The sequence below is a fragment of the Bipolaris sorokiniana genome (genome assembly GCF_000338995.1).
Source record: "Bipolaris sorokiniana ND90Pr unplaced genomic scaffold COCSAscaffold_17, whole genome shotgun sequence".
In the NCBI taxonomy this organism is placed as follows: domain Eukaryota; kingdom Fungi; phylum Ascomycota; class Dothideomycetes; order Pleosporales; family Pleosporaceae; genus Bipolaris; species Bipolaris sorokiniana.
In genome coordinates this window covers 356,442-377,209 of record NW_006911911.1, presented here as the reverse complement: position 1 = coordinate 377,209, position 20,768 = coordinate 356,442, and the positions used below count along the sequence as shown (strand labels likewise).

Here is a 20,768-nt window from a genome sequence, read left to right as displayed (position 1 = left end):
GAAATGTTGGTGGTGGGATGGATGCCAGGGGTACCCAGTGAGTGAACCGGTCGTTACACGTCGTAGCTGGAATATAGACGCTGGAATGATGGGAGGACGCAGATGCAAAGTTTAAGTAAAGACGATGTGTTGGCGAGTTCCCGCATGGATTTTGGATATTTGTTGCTCGTCCTTGTAAGGTGGGCGACTTTGGAGATTGCTCCGGTAATAAATCGTCCATAATACTCTTTGATTAATACAGCGGCCACTATTCTCACTCTGGCCTGTCGAGATTGACCCTAAGACTGTACTCGAGCCTTTCCTTCTCGCAGTACTCATGCAGGAACTTCAGACCAAATCGGACAGCTTGAATGGGCGTTGTATCTATTCCCAGCGGGAGAAAATAGGGACCAGACATCTTGGCGCCGCTCACCTTTTCTGGCTCACGTGCTAGTTTGGCGTTGACTTCTCGACCCGCATATGTCTTCTTGTAGATGCTTTGCAAGTCCTCAAAAGGCAGAGCGATTCTTGCTTCTTGGTAGTGGCGATTCATCTTCAATGTGTGATCGGAAAGAAGGGCAAAGTTTTCAATGTGCTGTCGAGCGGATTCTGGGTGGTTGATATCCTGTGGCGAGTCGTGGGATTTGGAGCTGCTGAAGCGTTGTGACACATGGGTGCAGATCGCAGCGGCGATGACAGAGCTAAGGTAGGAGCGGAGACCGTCGAGATGTTGAAAGTCCCTTGTGCACCTGGAATACGACAGACAGAGCGGTAGCAAGGTCTTCCATGTCTGCTCAACTTCACCGGCGCGACCGCGGAGGTTTAGTGACAGATCTTGAGCAAAATATGCGGCCATGTATGCCCTAATTGGTCAGTCAGTCTAGCCAAGATCGGTGATAGAGATGAACTTACAAGATACACTCCAGGTTAGTAACAGCAGCTCGCTTTTCGTCCTTTTTGCTGCTGGCAGTGTTTAATATTTTGGTTGCCTCATGTTTCAGAGCGCGACCTGTCTGGTTCAGCTTCGCCGATGTCTGTCCAAGCAAGGAAATGTCGATTTGCTTCTTGTTGTTCAGGGGTACGGATGTGGGTCCAGCCTTGAGCTCCGTCTTGGAGCCGGCGGGAGTTGCGCCGGAACGTCCCGGAGTTGCTTCGTTGCTTTCGGAAGATTGAGTGCGTAGCATGTTTATGGATCTGATGTCCTTCTTGGGTGTCGGGTGGAGTGGATTGCTCTTCTGAGCAGAGAGTTTTGCTGAAGCGGCTGGAGATGCTGTGGTCGGTGCAGAAGTGACAGGAGGCTCATTCGTTGAGCTTGCCCGTGGGCGCTTAGCGGGAGGTACCGCCAAGGAACCATCTTCCTCAGTTCGCAGTCGTTTCTCCACGACCTTGGCACTTGCCGGGGTTGGCTTTGCACTGGTGGTCGGAGTAGAGGTGGACGCTGGTGTGGTTGGCTCTGCCCGCCGAGCGGTGATCTTGGGTACTGGCTTCTTCTTGATGACAGGCGGATCAGTAACCTTGGGATGGCTGTCTGTCGCTGTAGATTTTGGTGTATCGGTACGCTCTTTCTTCTCGGCGTTTGAGCGCTTTGGAGGCAGGCGTAGAATTTGGCTCACAACCTGTGCCTTTGGCTTTGAGAATTTCAGTTTCACAATCATATTGGCATGTGTTTGTTGTGAGGGACTGACTGGTTCGGGATTTGGCGATTTGCCGTTTACAGATAATGAGCGTCCGCGATTCTCACTCTTGAGAGATGCGCTGGACTTTTGTGATGAGTCGGCCGGCACAGCAATGGGCACGCTCTTGATATCTGAGGACGATATAGATGCGTCCGAGTCTGCGCGCTTCCGTTGCACCTCTAGTCTGTCCAATTCGGCTTGCACGTTGGAGGGTAGGGTGGGCGAAAGAATCGTAGGGAGCCCGTATGGATTACCAAGTGGTTCTCGAACAGGTGATAGGAGTGGAGGCAAGCCGTGCGGTGTGGAGTTTGAGGGGTCAGACTTTTCCATGTGGCTTTTGTAGCTGGTAGTGTCGCTCTTCTGTGAAGTGGAAAGAGCCCGGGGGCGTGAGTTGACTTGGGGGGCTTCGCGCGTCGCTTTGCGATCGTCGCGCATAGTGTTGGAGGAGCTGTTGTACGTTAGCAGAGCAATTGCGTCTGGAGCGGTGTACCCACGATCTCGGCGATCTGGGCTCGGCCTTTTGGGCGGGTGCAGAGAGCTTTTCGGACTTGGTAGTGCCGTTGGCCTGATCTGACGTATTTTTGGTGGGTGGGCGACTGGACGAGCTAGTCTTTGCACCAGGAGCAGCAGTGCCGTTGACCTGCTTGACTTTGAAGGCCGATAGATTGGGCTTCTTCTTTGTCGGCTGGCCATTTACAGCTTGCGACCGTGGGGGCTCCGGCTCCGGCTCCTCGTCTTGGCCGGCTTGTAGCTCGAAGCAGTCCTGGCATGGCTCGCGGTAGAGGTAGGTTCTGTACTGAAGGTGCTCTTCGTCCGGGCGCCACAGCCTTCCTATCATCCAGGCATTGAATTGTTGCTGTGAGTGATAGCGGTACGGGTCTAACGAGGGAGTAGAGAGTATGTAGGGCGTAGGCGGCACCGCGACCTTGATGCGCTTGACGATGGTGTCGAGCAGGTCCAGCTCTTCCTGGTCGTTGGCCGAGTAGCGGGAGCGCTTGAGGGGTCGGGAGGGATCGCCGGGGTGCTCAGCTGCATCTAGGCCTGTCATGGCGTGCTAGCTCGTGGGATTGAGGGTGGGGGATGTCGCGCGTAGTGGGTATGTCGCAGGCGGGCGGCGGTATGTGCAGTGGGACGAGGTGTGGGAGCGGAGGAGCATTAGAGGGAGCGCTCGGCTGGGACGAGGGCTTCGTATTCAGCGCGCACCAGCACAATAGGACCAGAGGCCTGCGGTTGTTGTTGTTGGTGTTGTGGTGAAGGCCTCACCCGCGGTCACGTCGCCGTTGGTGCTGGGGGTGGTGCCTCGGGACCCGCCAGGCTCGGATGGAGGATTACTGGAACGCGGCGCGATAGTGACGACGGCGACTATGGACGTGACGGGGTATAGAAGGCGATTTGGCGTTTGCGACGGCACTGGGGGGAGAGGAGCGACATGTCAAGGTGGATATGTCTTGGCACAGAGGCTTGACGTGCGCGCGCAACGCTTCCAGCTCGTCGGAGCCTCTGCGCCGGCCATTGGTCGCCCGCCTAGCACCGACACGCTCTGCTCCACACCACATCACCTGCAGATCCCTTTAGTCGTGCGCCATTGCATTGCATTCACATAAGTACACGGCATGGCCACGATACACGGCACGCCTGGGACTGCAGCCCTAGCATTGCCATCTTTCCCATCATTTGCTCATGTCCATTGCCTGTGTTTGCGACGTGCCCTGTCGTTCTAGACTATAGGTGTGCATGCCATCAACCGACTGCTACATACTTACACGTACCTTGCCGACCCATAGATACAATCCATCCTTTTCACCAGCCACATCTACGCAATAGGAATGTTTAGCCGTGTTGCTGCTGCCACTATTTATTCTTCAGTCGGCAGAGGCCAAGAGTCCGCGCCTTGACGATGCACGTGACCGACAGGGCAGGGCCTTGTTGAGCATCTACTCCGACACGCAGCGTAAACTGCATTGCTCAAACTGCGTTCCGCAACACTACCCATTGTGGAACCAACAAGACCAAGGCTGCCTCGTGGCAAATGCTTGTGCCAGCCTTGGTCTGCCCAAGTATCGTCTCTTTGTTATACGACCGCTACGTACCTGACAACGCATTATTTTTTTCACGCAAACATTCACGCAAGCATCCAATAGTGATTGCCTACTCACAATTCCTCATCATCTGTCTCGTCATCCTCGGCCTGGGCTGTTGCGCCTGAGGACTTTGCTGTTGCACCCTTGCTTCGTGTTGCTGCTGTCCTTTTGCTGAATGGCAGCACTCGGGGCGGGGGAACGCCCATTGTCTCTGCGCCTTCCGCCGTGCCACCACCATGTGCAACCTCAGAACCATCCCCGACTGTTTCGGATGATCTCGCTCTTTGACGCGGGACGGAACCAGTCTCTTCGTCTGTTTCATCATCAGACTGCTCTGGTGTTACAGCATCTTGTATTTCTTCTTCATCACGTTCCTCGTCTTTTGCTTGGTTCATGTCCATCTGGTCGCTGTCCGACTCAGGCTCTAGTTCAGAAGCTGGCTGCGCTGATTGCGACGAAGCTTTGCGCTTACTTGTTCGTGATGCGCCTGCCTTGCGCACTCTCGTTTCTCCTCTTGTCGCTTGAACAGCAGTTGCTGCAAAGTAAAAGTCAGTCTTGTGAATGTACCTTGGACACCAGACTGGCATTACCTGTCGTCTGGGCAACCTTTGCACCAGCCAATAGGCGGTTTTGGTCTCGGATCTTCCTCTTTTTGTCATTCAGCAGCTCCATAAACCGCAGCAGCATGACAGATTCCGCCTCATTCTTGGTTTTGATAAAGTCATCAAGTTGCGCGGTCAGCTTGGCAACTGTATTTTGCTCGCTACCTACGCGGGCCTCCAGTTCGGCCATGTGTTGCAGTGTTTGTGCGTGTGCCATGGCGGAAGCGCGGGCCCAGTCGAACGGATTAAACTCAAACTCATCGTCCTGGGGTAAGACGATCTCGCCCAAGGTGACCTACACGGGTTAGGCCAGGCTTTTGTGTTCGGTCGTTCGGCTAGCCCACCTTTATGGTTTGAACGTCCTGGCGGAAGGAGATGGCTAGTGTTCCATTCTTCAAAGTATACACCATGCGGATGCCCTGCAAGAGATGGGCATGTTGGCTTGCAGGCTGTTTCATCAACAGGAAATGAGACAAAATGGTCGCCCACTCGTCATCGGTCCCTTTGAACTTGTGCTGCAATTCTGCAAGATTGCGGTACCGAACTGGGGCCGGGGTTAGTAAATGAACTTTGTACCTGCTTTGCAACCTGGGCTTACTAGAAGCAACATATGGGCTTTCGCCCTCGCAGCCGACCAACCTGACATCGAGCGGATGGCTGCCCTCGTGCAGGACCTCGACAACAACCGCGTCGCCGCGGCCGTCGGCAGGCTCGACGGGGACGATGCAGCAACGAGTGGGCATTGCTGGGGCGTGATGCGTGAGGCGTGATGTGCAGAAGCTAGGCGGTGCTGCGGGAAGTTAGCCGGTAGGGCAGGTTAGGACGCTTGCAGGGCCCGGACGAGGATCTGAGCGGGTCCAGGACGGGAGTTGTCGCAAGCGCAGCGGGTCGATGAGTGCTCCTGAACAGCACCAGGGACTGGCACCGATTGTTTAGCAATACGGCGCGCGGGGGTGTTGAAACGGTAGTTAATTGACCGTGTGAGACGGCAGGGCCATGGGGGTTTATATTGCAGGCTTTGAGGGGGTAGAGGCAGGCAGCATTGCTCTGGGCATGCGTGGTTAGGGTTTAGTGTTTGTTGATGTCCAGGCATCCGTCCTGCACACGAGGCACGCCACTAGGAGGGAGGAGTCAGGGTCTGACGAGGGCTAAGGGCAGAGGGTGTGTGGGCAGGAGATGAAGTGTAGTAAGTAGGTATGTAATGTAAAGTAAAATAAGTATATGTACGGATGCATTCCCTCGCTGCATTGATTTTATTTATTCATTCATTCATTCATTCATTCATGCATACACAAACAACTCTCTCTGCGTACACAAACAACAAGGACATGAAGCAAGCAAGCCTACCACTGCTGCAGCAACATTGGTTCGCCAGCAATCCGCATGCCCGTCCGTTGTTTTTGCGCACCCCAGCCAATTACCAGTACCCTTCTCTGACTAGGCCGTCGTCGCTGGCGTCGACACACCCACACCACACAGGCGTGGCTAGTGGGCGGACCACGGGGCGCGCCTTCCTCGAGCTGCCCACCGCCTGCCTCGCTTGTGCTGCAGGAACCTGACAGCCCAGTGACCACCTTCGTGGCCCACCCCCAACCTCCTGCATTGCTCGCGAAGATCCTGCATCCAAACACGACAACACGCAATTGCGGTCATTCGCGCTGCCCCCCGAGCATGGCGGCCAACAACCGCTCTTTCGCGGCGCGCATCGCCTCCATCTCGTCCAACACCTCCAGGATGGAGTCGTGGGACGACGGCGACTTCGACGACCGCTCCGACGGCCTGCTCTTCAAAAACTCGACAGTCCACTCGCTCTCATCACGCATGAGTGTGCGCTCCGAATCAGAGTCCCAGGACGACTGGCAGTTTCTCATCTCGCCCGACGACCAGGCCACAAACGCCTCTGCCATCACCTCGGCCGCGAAGCAGGCCGGCATCCCCATACCCGCAAACGTGCCCTCGTCCGCCCTGCTAGGGGGGTCTATCAAGAGGCTGGGGAAAAAGAAGTCGACCAAGAAAATGGACGTCGACGATGACTGGGGCAACGACCTCGAGCTGCCCGCAAACGCCTCCAAAGGCCTCAAGCTTAAGCCGCTCGCTGCTCGCCCGCCTGCTGACGATGCCGATGATGACCTCGACTGGGGCGAGGGATCCTTGGGCATCCGCTTTGCAGGCACGCGACAGGCCACTCGCGGTGCCCGCAGCTCCTCGGTCTCCGCCATGAGCCCTAGCCTGGGCAGCTGCATGACAATGGAGAGCGAAGAGGACGACCTGGGCGGCCTCGTCTTGCCCACCGAGCCCATGGACTTTAGCGCCCGGCTGGAGAAACTCAAGAAGGCCGACCACCTACACCAGCAGGACTCAACCCAGCGTGCACCCGAACTATCTCTCCTTCCACCGCTTCAGCTCGGTCCGACATCTGCTCCAGCACCGCCTACATCGTTCCCTACACAAGAACCACCCCTATCACCCACCACTGGTCCCGCCTTCTTTTCACCCTTAGGGAGCCCCAAGGCTCCATCGCCAAAGCCAAGGCCGGCTGCTGAGCCAGAGGAGGATTTTGAAGAGGGTTTCGAGTTTGGCACTGGTGAAATTCTGGACAGCAAGAAGCTCACCTTGAACAAGAACATCGTCGTAAAGAAGACCACCAACAAGGCCAATGCGTCACACGCCGCTCGTCCTGCGACCACACTCACCTTTACCGACCGGCCGACCATATCGCGAATTCCAAGGCCACTACCGTCCATCGCCAGCCGCACCCGGCTAACTCCCGTCTACGAGACCGGCGCGTCAGCCTCGAACCAATCGTCAAGGACCATGCCTACAACTACTAGCGCACAGCTCCTCCGCGCGAAGCGCTCTGCTCCTGTTCTCCGCAACATAAGCTCTACTCAGCCGCCTCGCATGCCCTTCATCCCTGCTGGTGGTCCTTCCTCTCAGTCACACCACGTCATGGCCAAGAGCACTTCACAAACTCATCTTCGTCGTGACTCTGACTCTCGTCGTCCTCTTTCTCCTTCTATGCGGTCTTACTCTCGCTCATCTGGACATCAGAATGAGACACCGAGCCGCGCAGGGGTCCGACGCGATTTGGCACCCTCTGCACTTGCACGCAACCCACTCCCAAGAAAGCTAACCCAGCCCCAGCGCAAGCGGAACTTTGGCGATGGGCACGAACTTGACATGTTTGATGATCTACCCACCTCGGCTACAAAAGAGAAGCAATTCGAAAAGGTCCCACGTAATGTTGGCAGTAACAAATCCTTACGCACACAACCTAGTAATTCCCGCCTGCCCATGCCTGACCGCATGGCGACGCCCCAGCCTCAGACTCCACGAAGTCCACCTAGAACGGACAACACTCCCCGATTTGCTCGAGATACTGCTGCGAGTAGGAACGCACGAGAGCAACGATTGGCAGGTACGAGGTCAAGAGCGGATGGCTCCGTCTCCCAAAGGCCTGTGAGCTGGGCTGCTCAAGTTGCCTCTCGCAGCCCTCAGTCTAGCCCAAATCACAAGAAGAAAGGCTTAGGGCAGAAGCCTCAATTGATCCGCCAGATGACCCAACCTCAGTCTTACAGTATGGCACTCCACTACTGCTACCCAGCTCCCACTGACCACTATGTAGACGAGAAAGGCATGACTTATAACCCTACCCTACAGCGATGGGAAGGTAACGAGGAGGAGCTCGTTTCCTTCTCCCACCCTAATACTTCCACTACTACTCTTGCCTTGACCACTGCTAGTACACCAACTTTTGCACCCCCCTCTAACCAGACGGGCCGCCCACATGACCGTTCGCAGTCCATCTCGCACATAGCGCTCTCGTCCATTCATGCTTCTCAAGCACACAGGAGCTTCTCGGCACGGGCAGCAAAACTTGCCCAGCCGCCAGCGCCAGCACCAGCACCCTCCCCGCCTCGACCTGCATTGATATCTCAAATCTCAGTGCCTCGAAGCGTGCAGTATGAAGGCCGCATGGTATTTGATCCTGTCAAGATGACCTGGCTCAAAGCCCCTCGCCCAATGAACGACGTTCGTTCACCTTCCGAAGTCGACGAGGACGAGGACCCCTTTGCTGGCCTTGAAGACTTGAAAGACAACGAGAGCGTTGCTGGCGGCAACGGTATGAGTGGTACCGGCACGCCAAACCCCGAAGATCCCGCCTTTGTAGGCGAAGAGTTCGACGTCGGTCCTAGTTTCATCCGTCGTCAACGTGACGAAGAAGCCATCTGGCGCCGTCGAGTCGAAGGTTGGGTCGGCGGCCTTCGCGACAACGGCGAACATCCTGGCGGATGGCGATGGGCGATCCGCGACTTCGCTGCCAGCGCGCCTGCTGGTAATCCCGCGTTTTAACGACCTTGTATATGTGCATCCGCATTTACGATTTTATGATCGCATCCAAGATTCCCCTCTTTGGGCGCATATTGTGGAACATTGTTTCACAAAAAGTAATGACTTGCTTGGAATGTCTATTTGAGATATCCCCCCCTGGAGTGTTATGAAGGGCGTGCTTCAATGCCGCCTCACTCTTACGACGTATTTTACGACTTAATGACGGCATGACCGTATTACAGATGGGGCTTCATTGCTCGGACACATGACTCACGAAATTTCCTTTGTATAATGATCTGCGGCGTCTGGGTCATCTTCATTCAGTATATAAGAAAACATTAATACTACATTGCTGCTACAAGTCGAGCATGAACACGGGCTGGTGGTGTTGGGGAAGCTAGCCAGTCTCTCCCCTATTGTGTGCAGCTTCGTGTCACCATTGTCGCCAAGCCTATGCCGTCATCCTATTGGCGCCCTCAGAGTCATATTTGCGGGGCCGACAGCTCACATGCCCAACTCGACCCGCCGACCTGTCAGGCGTCACCGCTCCTCCCTATATCTTATAACATGTCGCTCTCCAACGACCCAGGCCATTACTTCCAAACGACGTACCGATTCTGCCCTTGTGCCTCTTGATCCTGGCTGATATCATGTAGCTCGGCACTTGAGGAGACGGCTCGCAAGGCTGCCAAGTCGAAGAACACAAAGGGCAACCCCACCAAGCTTCCATCCAAGATCCTCGCCGTCATCGCGGATCCTCAGGATGAGCACCATGTCTACGTAGCTGAAGCTGCAGGCAGCGTGAAGCATATCAATATTGAAGTCGGTCAGACATCTGCTTCCACGCTCTAGCTTCACTGCTGGACGTGATTATAGCGATCAGTCGCTAACTGCTCTCCCGACAGACTAGCAAAGTCGTTGCTACTTTTTCCGGCCCCACGGCTCCCCTGACCTCCATTGCCGTGTCACCAAAGTCCGGTACCCTGTTCGCGGCCTGCTGGGACAAGTCGATATGGTCGTGGTCACTCTCATCTCGGAAAGTGTCCACTCGCTTTCAAGGGCACAGTGATTTCGTCAAGGCTATCATATCCTTCACCTTGAATGGCAAGGAAGTTCTCGTCTCAGCCTCTCAGGATGCAAGCATCATAGTGTGGGACGTAGCTGCAGGAAAGAAGCTGCACATACTCAAAGGACACACACGGGGTATCCTCGCTCTTGCGCTGGACCCAGTTGATTATGAACCTGGGAAAGACACCATCACCGTCTTCAGTGCTGGAAGCGATCGAGAAATCAGACGCTGGCAGATTGCATCTTCCTCGGCTCGCGAAATCCAACCGTCACCAATCATTGCCCACGAGACTAGTATCGACGCTCTGCATTTCGACGTTGATGGTGATCTATGGACCGCGTCAGCAGACAAAACGGCAAAATGCCTATCCAGAGGCCGAGATTGGGAAGAAGATTCCAAGTTTGAGCACCCTGACTTTGTTCGCGACGTAGTGATTGACGAAGCTGGCGGGTGGATCGTGACCGCATGCAGAGACGAAGAAATCCGTGTATGGGAGAGAGCTAGCGGCAGATTGCACCACACTTTTAATGGGCACTTTGAAGAGGTCACAGGACTTCTCTTGATGGGGCAGCGTCTAATCAGCGTCAGTATCGACGCCACAGTGAGACAGTGGAATCTGAAGCCACAAGAGCTTGCCAAGTCTATTGAGGAAGCTGAGAAGGAACGACTCGGAGAAGAGACAGCAAAGGAACCAGAGCGAAAAGAGAGTCTAATGACCGTGGAAGAAGAAGCGGAGCTCGCTGAGCTCTTAGAAGATAGCGATTAGACATTGACTAGCGAGCCGACGACCGGACATGCGTTACCAAGGTTTGCTGGGGAATTTCGATCCCGTTTGTCCGGTCGGCCCCTCTAGGTAAATTTCGAAGCGAGACGACTGGCTGAGACAGTCATGTTCCCTCCCACACTCCGGCGGTGACTAGCTCAAGGATGAACTTGTCTAGCTTTGCAACTGTAGCTTAGGCTACACACCTTCCATCTTTACGAGGGATTCTCGGTCTACGAGAAGCATCAAGGTCGCCCTGCTCACAGCTCAATCTTAGCGCCAACGTTCGTCCTGGGTCTGGAGACAGTTTATCTGTCCTCACGCTGGCCGTCTAATGCCGGATGTGGAACGGAATTATGGTTGACTTCCCCGTCTCTATGAAGAGAAGCTTGGTATTCCCCATTTTCCTATTTTGATTTGACTAGTGGTGCTGTTTACTGGCGTCTAGCACTCGTGCCGTGGAGTTCGCCAGCACGGGCATACAGCTCACCTTTCATCGACATGTGATCAACAAACAAGCGGCGCGTTCACTTTCACAGCAAAATATTCCTGGCCAGTTCACCCCTCGTCCCCCCAACTCACCCCACTCAGCCGTGCACACCATCTTTCTTTGTTCTCGCAACCATCCTTACCATTTCCTGAATACCCTACCATCATCTACCGAGCTGGCCTTTTGGCTTTCGTTGAACGGAGTTTGGATTTTTCCAGGCACGCAACAAACCCCTCCGAGCCTTTCTTCCGACGATCTACACGAACGGACGTTCCGATCGATACCCCGCGATGAGCTAGTCTCAGCTTTTTTTCTCGAGCCATGTCGTCACCAAGGGTGATGCGTGCGGACCGTAGACAAGGGAGAAGCTACTTCACGCCAGGGAGCGCTTGCCGCAACCCCGCTACCAGTGTCGCCTTTTCAGGTTGTCGCGTGTAGAAGATACCAACAGATGTGGAGCATCATGCTCTGACAGACTATTTGGTCCATGGTTTAGTGTCGTGCGAGGATGCTTTCTCCCTTGTGCCGGTGAAACCACATGTAGGAACTCATGGCTTTCGCCACGAAGGTGAAAGCACTGTTCTTGAGCTTTGTTCTTTTCCGTCGCTTAGTATTCTTTCTAAGCGCGCGATGGTGGAAGACAAAGGATATGAGTTTCATATTCATTCTCAACGTGTTGACTATGACAGGCCTTCGGTCCTTGGCGTTTCGTTCAGCGTACAACAAGAATCGGCTGGCACGGTCAAGTCTGGTTTTTCGAGAGCGGCATAAGACGTCGAATACAAGCGGGTGATCTTTCTCGGAGTGTTTAGTTTCTGGTCGGCAAACGCTCAGAGGGTCTTTGTCGTACAGCGTCTGCATTGAGACACCGACTATCTATTACGCAACAAGGTCTGACCATGTTGCGCTGTAGAGGCGCGAAACAAAAAGGTGCAGCTCGTCAGTCAAGGTGAATTTCTCCCGCCACCAGTGTTGTTTTTTCAGACAGCGAGTGTGGAAGATGCCTGCGATATTGAGTCTTTTTCGGAAGACTCTGACAGACCACATGGTCCATGGCTTTCTTTGGCTGTCATGACTCACCTCTTCGGCATCGACCAGGTCCAACGAGACATGCCCAACCTGAGGCAGCCCACTAACTTGACCTGTGGGAAACCCAGGCCAGATGACGTGAGAGCACTTTTGCGGAACCACAGAGACTTTTGGAACCTTTGGTCCATTTCGGCTCAGTCGAGCCTCACTTTTCGTGCTGGCGCTCTGAAGACCCGGCCCACCTCCAGCACGACAAAGATACAGTCCCCTATTCAGGGGTTGAGACTGGTTTGCTCCTTGTTTTCCATTCCGGCACGAGCTTTGGCCCCTCCCACTCGCTCGCCCTCACTGGTACCAGGTAGAGTATGCTTTTCTCACCCCACGATGGTTCGCGTGAGGAACCTGTCTGTCAGGGAAAGGCTTGCCTTATCCCCGCCATCAGTATCATCCTTCTAAGGAAGATGAGTATGGAAGATGCCTGCGATATTGAGCTTCTCCGGAAGTCTCTGGTAGACCTTAGGGTCCACGGCACTTTGCTTACAGGCACCCTCGGACGCACATCCCCCCGATGTCTTGGCTATTGTGCAGACCCCTCCTCCCCTACCCAACTTTTGTGCCCTGGTGCCACACTTTCGGGTACGCCCGCTTCTTCAGGTACGCCTGCTTCCTACGGGTACGCCCGCTCATTCAGGTCCGCCTATGTTCCGGATAAGTCCGCTTGTTCAGGTCCGCCTACGCCACATAGGCTCGTCTGTGTGTGCCATCGAGTCGATGTACGTAACTACGTCGGCGTCTTGTCCTGCAGGGAACGTTCGCGTATCCCCGCCGCCAGTGGATCTCTTCTTAGGGATCCGTGTGCGGAAGAGGCCTACAGATATGGAGCTCAGCGACTGCTTTCGAGTGGCTGCTGGGTCCCTGATAGACCACATGGTCCTTGGCTGAAATGCAGACAACCCCCAAATTACGAAGCATCGGCCGTGCTATTTTTTTTAGCACGGCCGATGCTTCATAAATTATTTGGAGACACTGCGATTGTGGTGTTCACACTTGCAAAAGTGTCAACACCCCTGACTGGTGTTTTTAAATTTGCCCTTGGGCTTTTCTGAGAAACCTTTTTTCCGAGAAAATACTTTTACCGCCCTTTTGGGTATTCTGAGAAAAAATTGTGGCTCTCCGGGGCTTTCTGAGACTTGTCCTTTTTTGGGTATTTATATCCTTTGAGTCGATTCGTCGACAATGGCTGTCATGGTCATTGGTAAGGTGTGCGGGGCAGCTGCTCACTTAAATGTTTGCCTGGAGAAGAAATGAGTCGCGGCGTTCTTGAACGTTGGCGTGACTGCAAGAGGTGGACGGGCGGTAGAAGTCGGACCCTTGCGCCTCCTCGTGGTGCCGCCTGGATAGTCGACCACTCTTTTTTATGTGAGAGAGTGGGAGATGAACTAGATGCTTGGGACGCAGCGTAAGTTGTTTTGATTGTTATTTGTTGAGATTATCTTGTAGTATCCTTGCTCTGTTGATTCTGAGGAATGAGGTGACTGCTCATGGGTATGAAGACTGGGTGTGACTTGGGTTAGTGGAAAGACCAGGCTGACATGTGGGAAGAAGCAGGATAGCTGTGATGCGGAACATGTCTTTCCTACTCCTATTAAGCCATTGTAGTAACGCAAATATGATCAATCTACTTCAACTCGTACATGGCTTGCCAAAAAAACATCTTCCTGTGGTATTTGAACATCCCCCACTAAACAGTTTAAGACACCATTGAACTCCCCACTCACTTCGTTACAACTGCAATTTTCTCAGCTACTCGTCAGGAGACATTTTGCTCGGATATTTTTTTTCATCCTGTTTACATATATATATACCTTTGATCGCAGTAGTCTTTAGCTTGGCTACGTAGAAAGGTTTTCCAACTTTAATCAAATAATTACGGAACAACTGCAACCGTTTTCACCCTTTAGACCATGAAACTTCCAAACCTCGTAAGTGGGGCAACCGTGAAATGAGGGGGGTTTTCTGATCGGGTGAAGCGTATGGGATGGATCCTTGAGGGGGGCGCGGCAGATGAGTAATGGTGAAGTACTGGATTTCTGGAAAAGGTTGGGGAGTTTGAAATCGAGGAGGTATGAACGATGAGTGTGCTGCGGAGTACGTACGGTGTGTTTGGTGAGGTGGTCATGTATGTCTGCAACCATCTGCCTTTTATGAATCACTACTGGTTAACTGATCGTAAATATAGAGACTAAAGCTGGCGAAGGAGTTCAACCACAATCGTGTGAGAATGATTGAAATTGGGGTAAGTAGAAAGGAGCAATAAGGATTATCATGACTTTGCCATCCCAACTCCTGAAGCAAAAAAAAATATAACCAACTACCATGCTTCTTGCATCAAGATGCCTGGAACCAGGCGTCTTGCAGCACGGTGTTTACCGATGCCCTGGCGGACGGCTCCAATCGTATCATGCTGCCGACTAGCGCCCCAACACGTATGATATCTTCCTTACTCAGATCTTGTCTCTTCTCTTTGTCAAAATACACTTACTCCAACCAACTCTGAAACGAGCGATCCTCATCATCGCTCAGTTGTTTCGAATTAATAGCATACCATTGCTTTTGCCAACAGTCCGGTAAAGTATCGCCACTCATTTCGAGCATTTGACTCACAAGAATCGGAGGAGTGATTAGGAAGGTGTCGAAGGGGGGTTGGCCAGTGATGAGCTCGAACAACTAGATCAAGATGCGTCAATGTTGTATTGGTATTTTGATTTAGAGATGTTTTTATCTAGGGGATGCTGGACTTACGACACAGCCCATACTCCAGAGGTCGACGCGGTGATTGAGGGTATTGTTGAAGAGGATCTCGGGAGCGCGGTAGTAGAGTGGGATGTAGAGGGTGCTGGGACTGTTGTTTTCTAGGAAGGACTGACCGTAGTCGATGAGTTTGATTGAGGTAAAGAGGGGTTTTGGGATTGATTGGGTAGGCAGTGGGTCGGACGAAGTAGATGGGTTGGTTGGGTTCGAGGGGCTGGCGGTCGGTTTGTCGGACTGGTGCTGTTTCGGGTTCTCCTAGCTTTTGGAGGAGATCTTGCTCATGTGAGGTGGGGAGGGTGAAGGCTAGGTTGCGGGTGTGTAGATCTGAGAACAGTAAGTAGGGAAGAGGTTTGATAGAAAGACGGAAATAGCGGTTTTTTCGTACCTGCATGCGCGATCTTGTGCTCGTGGAGAAAGGACAAACTACTTAAGGTCTGTTTTGCTATAGTCTTAGCGAGCCGTCCAGGAAGTCTTACAGAACCTGAATACCCGTCGAGAAAATTAGCTACACTTGGTCCTAACCGTTCCGTTATAATGTAATCATGGGTTCCGTTTGGACCATGAATCTGGAAGTAATCTTGCATCGTCATTAAATACTGATATCCCGGCCTATTCGAACGTGCGGTGACTATAGCGCGCAAGGCGGTCAACTCGCGGCTATTATGGGTTGGCTCGGATACCCATATTTTGATAGCGACAAACGTTTGGTTCCTAGCAGTATGTCAATCTGGAATTCTAGCGGATACTTAGTAGCGGATGGCAAGACCTAGTATCGCGCGCAGCCCAGACGGTCGAGTATCCGCCCCACCCCAATTTATGTAGGATCTTGTATCTCCCATTGTTCAAGGAGTCACCTAGGTGAACGGGGTGGTATCCACCCTTGCAGTAGTGATGTAATTGTTCAGCATCTACGTCACAGCTGTGTGTGGGCCAGTCCGTCGGCAGATTTCTATGCTGCGAGGGTTGAATTGGCGTGGAAAACAATGGACGTAGAGGTGTGGGTGCTCTCCATGATACTATAAACGCCAATGATCTTCGTGATGGTATGCTGCGGGGGCGAGCGCTTGTTCTGGAGAGAGCCATGTTATTGCACGCCGCGCGGGTTGGTTGCTATAGGTGTCGAGATACTTAGGGCGAATGACGAGGGGAAGAGATGCCAAGGAAATCGATGACTCCCCTCCAGTGAATGGCGACGAGGAATAGACTTAGAGAGTGGGATATTGCTATGTTCTGATCGAGCGACATGTACATTGGGTGCAACTGCAGGTTAGCTGGAGCGTTGGCCAAGACAACAGTGAACTTGGTTTTTCGATATGCTCGATGGATCCTAGTCTTTGAGAAGTATGATAATGGACAAGCGTAACTACAAGACAGCAATGCGCTGCTCGGTTTCGTTTCTTCAGAATCCCCATGGTACTGTGTGGTAGGACGTTCCAGTTGTCTACAGGAGAGAGATTGACAGCCCCACTCATTCCTCATTCTGAACCCTTCCACCGCTGCGCCCATAGTCCTTCAGCAAAATCCTTCAATCTATCAATCCGTCTCTTCATCATATCACTCCCCAACTGTCTATTATATTCACAGACGTCATCAAAAACATCCTCAAGTCTACACGCATCCCCACCATTCTTATCGAACGCGCAACGAAGACGCCGCTCCAACACTTTAATATACAGGGGACAAAATCTGCAATCGTTCCAACAAAGTGTTTGAAGAAACACAGCGACTCTGCGCCTGAAAACTTCGTGTTCTAATCTTAGTGTCCTATTTCCTATACACATGCGGCGCTCCGAACTCCTAAGGACATTCCGGATACGCTGCTCGGCGTACTCCCAAAACGACAGTGCACCGCTCCCTAGCCTCTTTCGTACGATATTCTCCTCCGCAAACAGTCTGGTCATGAGCTGTCTCCAGTCGAGCGCAACGCACGCATTGCACGACTGGCATTCGCCATCCACAGCATGAAAATCGGCATCGTCGAATCGCGTTTCGGCACTGTTGATAAACGTGTACCGCGCATTCAAGGTATCGAAATATATAACTTGTTCGTGATGTGTCTCGCGCTCTATGCCGGTTCGCCACACATCCACGTCAGCGTAATTGATTACGTGGAGTGTTTTTTTTTGCCTTCCGAATACGACAAATCTGGGTAGTCATACTCGCAGCCGTGGAACAAGCGCACCAACAAGGTCAATGAGGAGGACTTCCATGTGCTGTCTGCGGCCTGCCGGTACGGGGTCGCGATGATATTGGGTTCCATGTAATTGGGGATGAACTCTGCGTCTGTCCATTCGATGTGGAGAAGAGGGATGAAGGTAGTATAAAACACGCGCTCTGCTTCATATCGTATTCCACGGACGAGTTAGCGATAGGGGACCCAGAGGGTGAAGGCGTCGTCAATGTGTTGTAGGATTTCAGCCCAGATTTCGAGGGGGAGGGTGGACGCCATTGTGGTTTTTGCCGTGTTTCAATTGAGAATTAGAGAGAGAAATGCCTTCAACAAATACTGCATGGGCACAGACTAGGCGACGAGTCGTGTAGTAGAGGCAAAACTTATATAATGAGGCTCTGTGTAGTGTGCGATGGCATGAGGCAGACACCAGGTAGAAGCCAGAAGTTGCTAGGTGCACCTTTGCGATGTACCAGAGTGTGCAATTGCACGATGTGAGCTAACTGATTACGAGGTCATATACTCTACTTCATTCTCTGACTTGAAACAGTCATAGCAGTAGAACACATACCTGTCAGTATAGAGACTTTCCTTGCAGCATACCAGTATGTGGTCGCTGAAGACACGTAGTAGATCACGTGTTTTCGCGTTTAGCGCGTAGCGCTAAAGTACCTGCTTATCTGCCCCCACATTTTGTCTCCACAATTCCCTTCATGCAGGTCTTACACAAACTGATCATAGTTCGATTGGGACAGATTCATCTAGATATCTTTGTTCTCTCTGTCATTGATTCGTGTAATCCACATCTGAAGATCCAGAGAATTTGAAAACCACAATGACTGCCAGCACTCCATCCAAGCCATTCCGCTTCCGCGATCTCCCTAGCGAAGTAAGACCATGTGTTGTTGTGCTTACAGCATATGCTGATGTAGCTCCAACGTCTTCTAGATACGCAATAAGATCTACTGTATCCTCTTGTGCGAGTTCGATCACTCGTCCAGCGAATTCGGTATTGTGGATGATGACTTCATGGAAGACGTACTACGATTACCGCGCGTCGAACATCGTATCGAGACGTCCATACTTCGGACATCGAAAGAAATATACCGCGAGGCTTATGATGTCATGGTGAAGACCAACCGTTTTGTCAAAGTGACATCGGCGGACGGTATGCCCGTTATAGGTGCTCTGAGTGGACAGCAGACTCCAGTGGTCACTCAAGAAAAGTTTCTGGTCGACCAGTTCAAGGGGTATGTACTCAGTGTACACTTTGGCCTGAAGAAGCAGAGAGACAACAAGCCATCAAGAAATCCGGCTTGGTATGAGCCTCTGAGTGCCATGATATTGCATCGGCATCTGGACAAACTTTGCCAAGGCATCAAAGATGGAGATGCACACTCACCAGGCTTCAGTGAGTCTCTGAAGATCTCAATCAGAATGGCACCTGTTTTGGACAATATACGAAGCAACAACATAATGCCCTCCTTTGATGGTTTCTTCTCGGAGAAGATGCAGAAGACCTTGTTCGCACCCCTCAGAGTCAATCTCCATGGGTACAAAGGAGTTGAGGTCAAGGGACATGTCGATAGGGTCGTCGCAATAGCTCTGCGTCAAGATATTGCAAAAGATCCATACTCTGATCCTGCAGCGGTCATGACCCAGTACATAGTCGCAAAAGAGGAAGGAACTCGTCTATTCCAAGAGGGTCAAGTTGAACTTGGATGTTTGAAATGGCAAGATGCCACAGTCGAGATCGACATGTTGATCGTCTCAAGCTCTTGGCCTGATCTGGTTCGTCAAGGGAAAGAGGAGTTCGTTTCGCAGCTTGCCCAGGTCTATTTCATTATGCGTCTCAACATCATCCACGTCCAGCTTTCCAATTGGTCGGAGAGTTCCTTCGTCGCTGAGGTACTGGCTGATGACTCGCTGAATTGTGCCTTCAAGTCGCTTAAGCAAGACTACTGGGTGAAGGGATATAAGCACATCGTGTCTGCTACACATAGGGCAGAACTGCTGTTTCGGTATGCGACCTTTCTGAGGTTGCAAGCGGACCCTGGGAACAAAGAACGTGCCCTCAAATTCATCAACCTTGCTCTGCAGAGGCAACCTGGAGATCCGGGTATTTTGAGAGAGAAGGACACGATCCTTGAGTGGATGAGGCAATTGTGACGTGATTTGAGATGATCAGCAATGATATGGGTATGGCAGTGTCAACTTAGCTCGCATTCCCGATAGCAGCGGTGTGCTTTGGGGCATTGAAGTTGATGAAGCCATGTTGCCACACAGCTGATGATGTTCGTTCTAGTGAAGATATGTAAAAAGTAGAGTGCGTTAATCCTAGGTTCAACTAGTATGTTGGGGCAGTGTCATTCGGTAAGCGCCAAGACCACTAGTAGTATGCGCTTTCCCTTCTCAGCAGTCAACATGTTACAAAATTTGGGACCAACCGCTTGACAAGCTTCTCCAACACTCCTACTCAATTGTGCTCAACTGCTTGATCTTTAACGCACAAACACTTGCATCATGGCTGAAGACACTCCGACTTTCCGCTTCATGGATATGCCCCGCCAGATCCGGGATGAAGTACACAGTCATCTGCTGTGCGCGTACGAAGCCCCCTACATATGATAAGTGGGGATATGCTAGTCTGAGAGACGAGCCTACTCTGACCTTTTTTGAGCACTCCATTGATACGGCTATCTTGCGCACTAACAGCCAGATTCACCACGAGGCCTATGATATCATGGTGAAACCTAATCGTTTCATTCGACTCAACTGCGCAATGTATATGCCTTTTCTCAAGGGCTTTTCAGGTCATGATATGCCAACTATAGTAAGTGGACCCGCTGTAGAACAATTCAAAGGGTTAACCTATTTTACCTTTCTCTCTCGGCAAAAGAGACATGGACAGATGCCATTAGTAATCTAGCAGCAGTATTTCCAGTCGTATTTAATCACTGCAGTATTCTAATTGACATTAGCTCTCTGCTGATGATCATAGTTTCCAGACATTTATTCGCCGTTACTGTTTTCATCGAGACCGACACACGCTCTTGACGAAGAATGCCAAGAAATCAGTATCATGATGCTGGGTAGTGGCCTCGAGCGGTTCTGTCGCAGCTTGGTGTTCTTGATGCGAAATACCCAAGAGTGCGCCACGAGCCTTGACATTGAGGTAGGGCCAATATGTTCTGAGAAGCACGTCCGTTACAAGAACGATATGACTAGGTACTTCTCCAAGACCATACAGAAAGTATTTCTGAATCCCTTCCTCGCCGTTCAAGACTACAGGGACGTTGAAATATATAGCTAAGTGTCTCCTGGAGTGGTAGCCGCTATCAAGAAGGAACTAGCTACGGATCGGACGGATCCAGACTAGATGCTGAAGTCGCTGGAATCAAAAAAAGACGAAAGAATTGGCTTCTATCGTAAAGGGGACCTTATACAGATTAGTATGTTGTGGGCGGAAGTTTCCATGAAGGTTGCGAGCCTTCGCAGGGGAAAATCTTGGGATGAGTTACAAAGAACCGGTGGTGATAGTTTCATTGAGAGCATTGCTGACCTGCCATTCAAGACTGACCTCAACGTGGCACAGGCCACCATCAAAGTAAGGGATATGACTTTCAGCATGCTGGGTAAGGGTAGAAGTAATCTAGAACTACAACGAGACATGGCAGAGTGCGGATTGAAAATGTCGGCGGATGCGGCGGCTCCCGGATATTGGCGGGACGGATACATATGGGAGTGTTTCGACGTCCTCCGAGCG

At 52.0% G+C, this 20,768-nt stretch overlaps 7 protein-coding genes across 7 annotated transcripts; 4 read left to right on the top strand and 3 right to left on the bottom strand.

Moving 5' to 3' along the window:
* Positions 1–253: 253 nt before the first annotated feature.
* COCSADRAFT_101502 (uncharacterized protein) lies at positions 254–2,703 on the bottom strand (the record flags this gene model as incomplete). The annotated part of the gene is made up of 3 exons (XM_007706825.1): positions 254–842; positions 892–2,103; positions 2,150–2,703. 3 exons carry the CDS (start codon positions 2,701–2,703, stop codon positions 254–256), a joined length of 2,355 nt encoding a protein of 784 aa, XP_007705015.1.
* A 721-nt stretch (positions 2,704–3,424) lies between these two features.
* COCSADRAFT_203684 (uncharacterized protein) lies at positions 3,425–5,297 on the bottom strand. The gene is made up of 4 exons (XM_007706824.1): positions 4,937–5,297; positions 4,683–4,882; positions 4,327–4,633; positions 3,425–4,271 (listed from the first exon to the last, which is right to left on the bottom strand). Exons 1-4 carry the CDS (start codon positions 5,079–5,081, stop codon positions 3,808–3,810), a joined length of 1,116 nt encoding a protein of 371 aa, XP_007705014.1. The 5' UTR covers positions 5,082–5,297; the 3' UTR covers positions 3,425–3,807.
* A 635-nt stretch (positions 5,298–5,932) lies between these two features.
* COCSADRAFT_203682 (uncharacterized protein) lies at positions 5,933–9,027 on the top strand. The gene is made up of 2 exons (XM_007706823.1): positions 5,933–7,915; positions 7,964–9,027. Exons 1-2 carry the CDS (start codon positions 6,010–6,012, stop codon positions 8,689–8,691), a joined length of 2,634 nt encoding a protein of 877 aa, XP_007705013.1. The 5' UTR covers positions 5,933–6,009; the 3' UTR covers positions 8,692–9,027.
* Positions 9,028–9,237: 210 nt separating this feature from the next.
* Positions 9,238–10,505, top strand: COCSADRAFT_101776 (uncharacterized protein; the record flags this gene model as incomplete). Its single annotated transcript, XM_007706822.1, has 3 exons — positions 9,238–9,278; positions 9,327–9,492; positions 9,576–10,505. 3 exons carry the CDS (start codon positions 9,238–9,240, stop codon positions 10,503–10,505), a joined length of 1,137 nt encoding a protein of 378 aa, XP_007705012.1.
* A 3,904-nt stretch (positions 10,506–14,409) lies between these two features.
* On the bottom strand, positions 14,410–15,915 carry COCSADRAFT_347787 (uncharacterized protein; the record flags this gene model as incomplete). The annotated part of the gene is made up of 6 exons (XM_007706821.1): positions 14,410–14,536; positions 14,564–14,748; positions 14,824–14,923; positions 14,949–15,156; positions 15,218–15,543; positions 15,599–15,915. 6 exons carry the CDS (start codon positions 15,913–15,915, stop codon positions 14,410–14,412), a joined length of 1,263 nt encoding a protein of 420 aa, XP_007705011.1.
* Positions 15,916–18,381: 2,466 nt separating this feature from the next.
* Positions 18,382–19,441, top strand: COCSADRAFT_41122 (uncharacterized protein). Its single transcript, XM_007706668.1, has one exon. The coding sequence runs from the start codon at positions 18,440–18,442 to the stop codon at positions 19,169–19,171; it is 732 nt and encodes a 243-aa protein (XP_007704858.1). The 5' UTR covers positions 18,382–18,439; the 3' UTR covers positions 19,172–19,441.
* A 5-nt stretch (positions 19,442–19,446) lies between these two features.
* Positions 19,447–19,972, top strand: COCSADRAFT_256492 (uncharacterized protein). The gene has a single exon (XM_007706820.1). The coding sequence runs from the start codon at positions 19,581–19,583 to the stop codon at positions 19,929–19,931; it is 351 nt and encodes a 116-aa protein (XP_007705010.1). The 5' UTR covers positions 19,447–19,580; the 3' UTR covers positions 19,932–19,972.
* Positions 19,973–20,768: the final 796 nt, after the last annotated feature.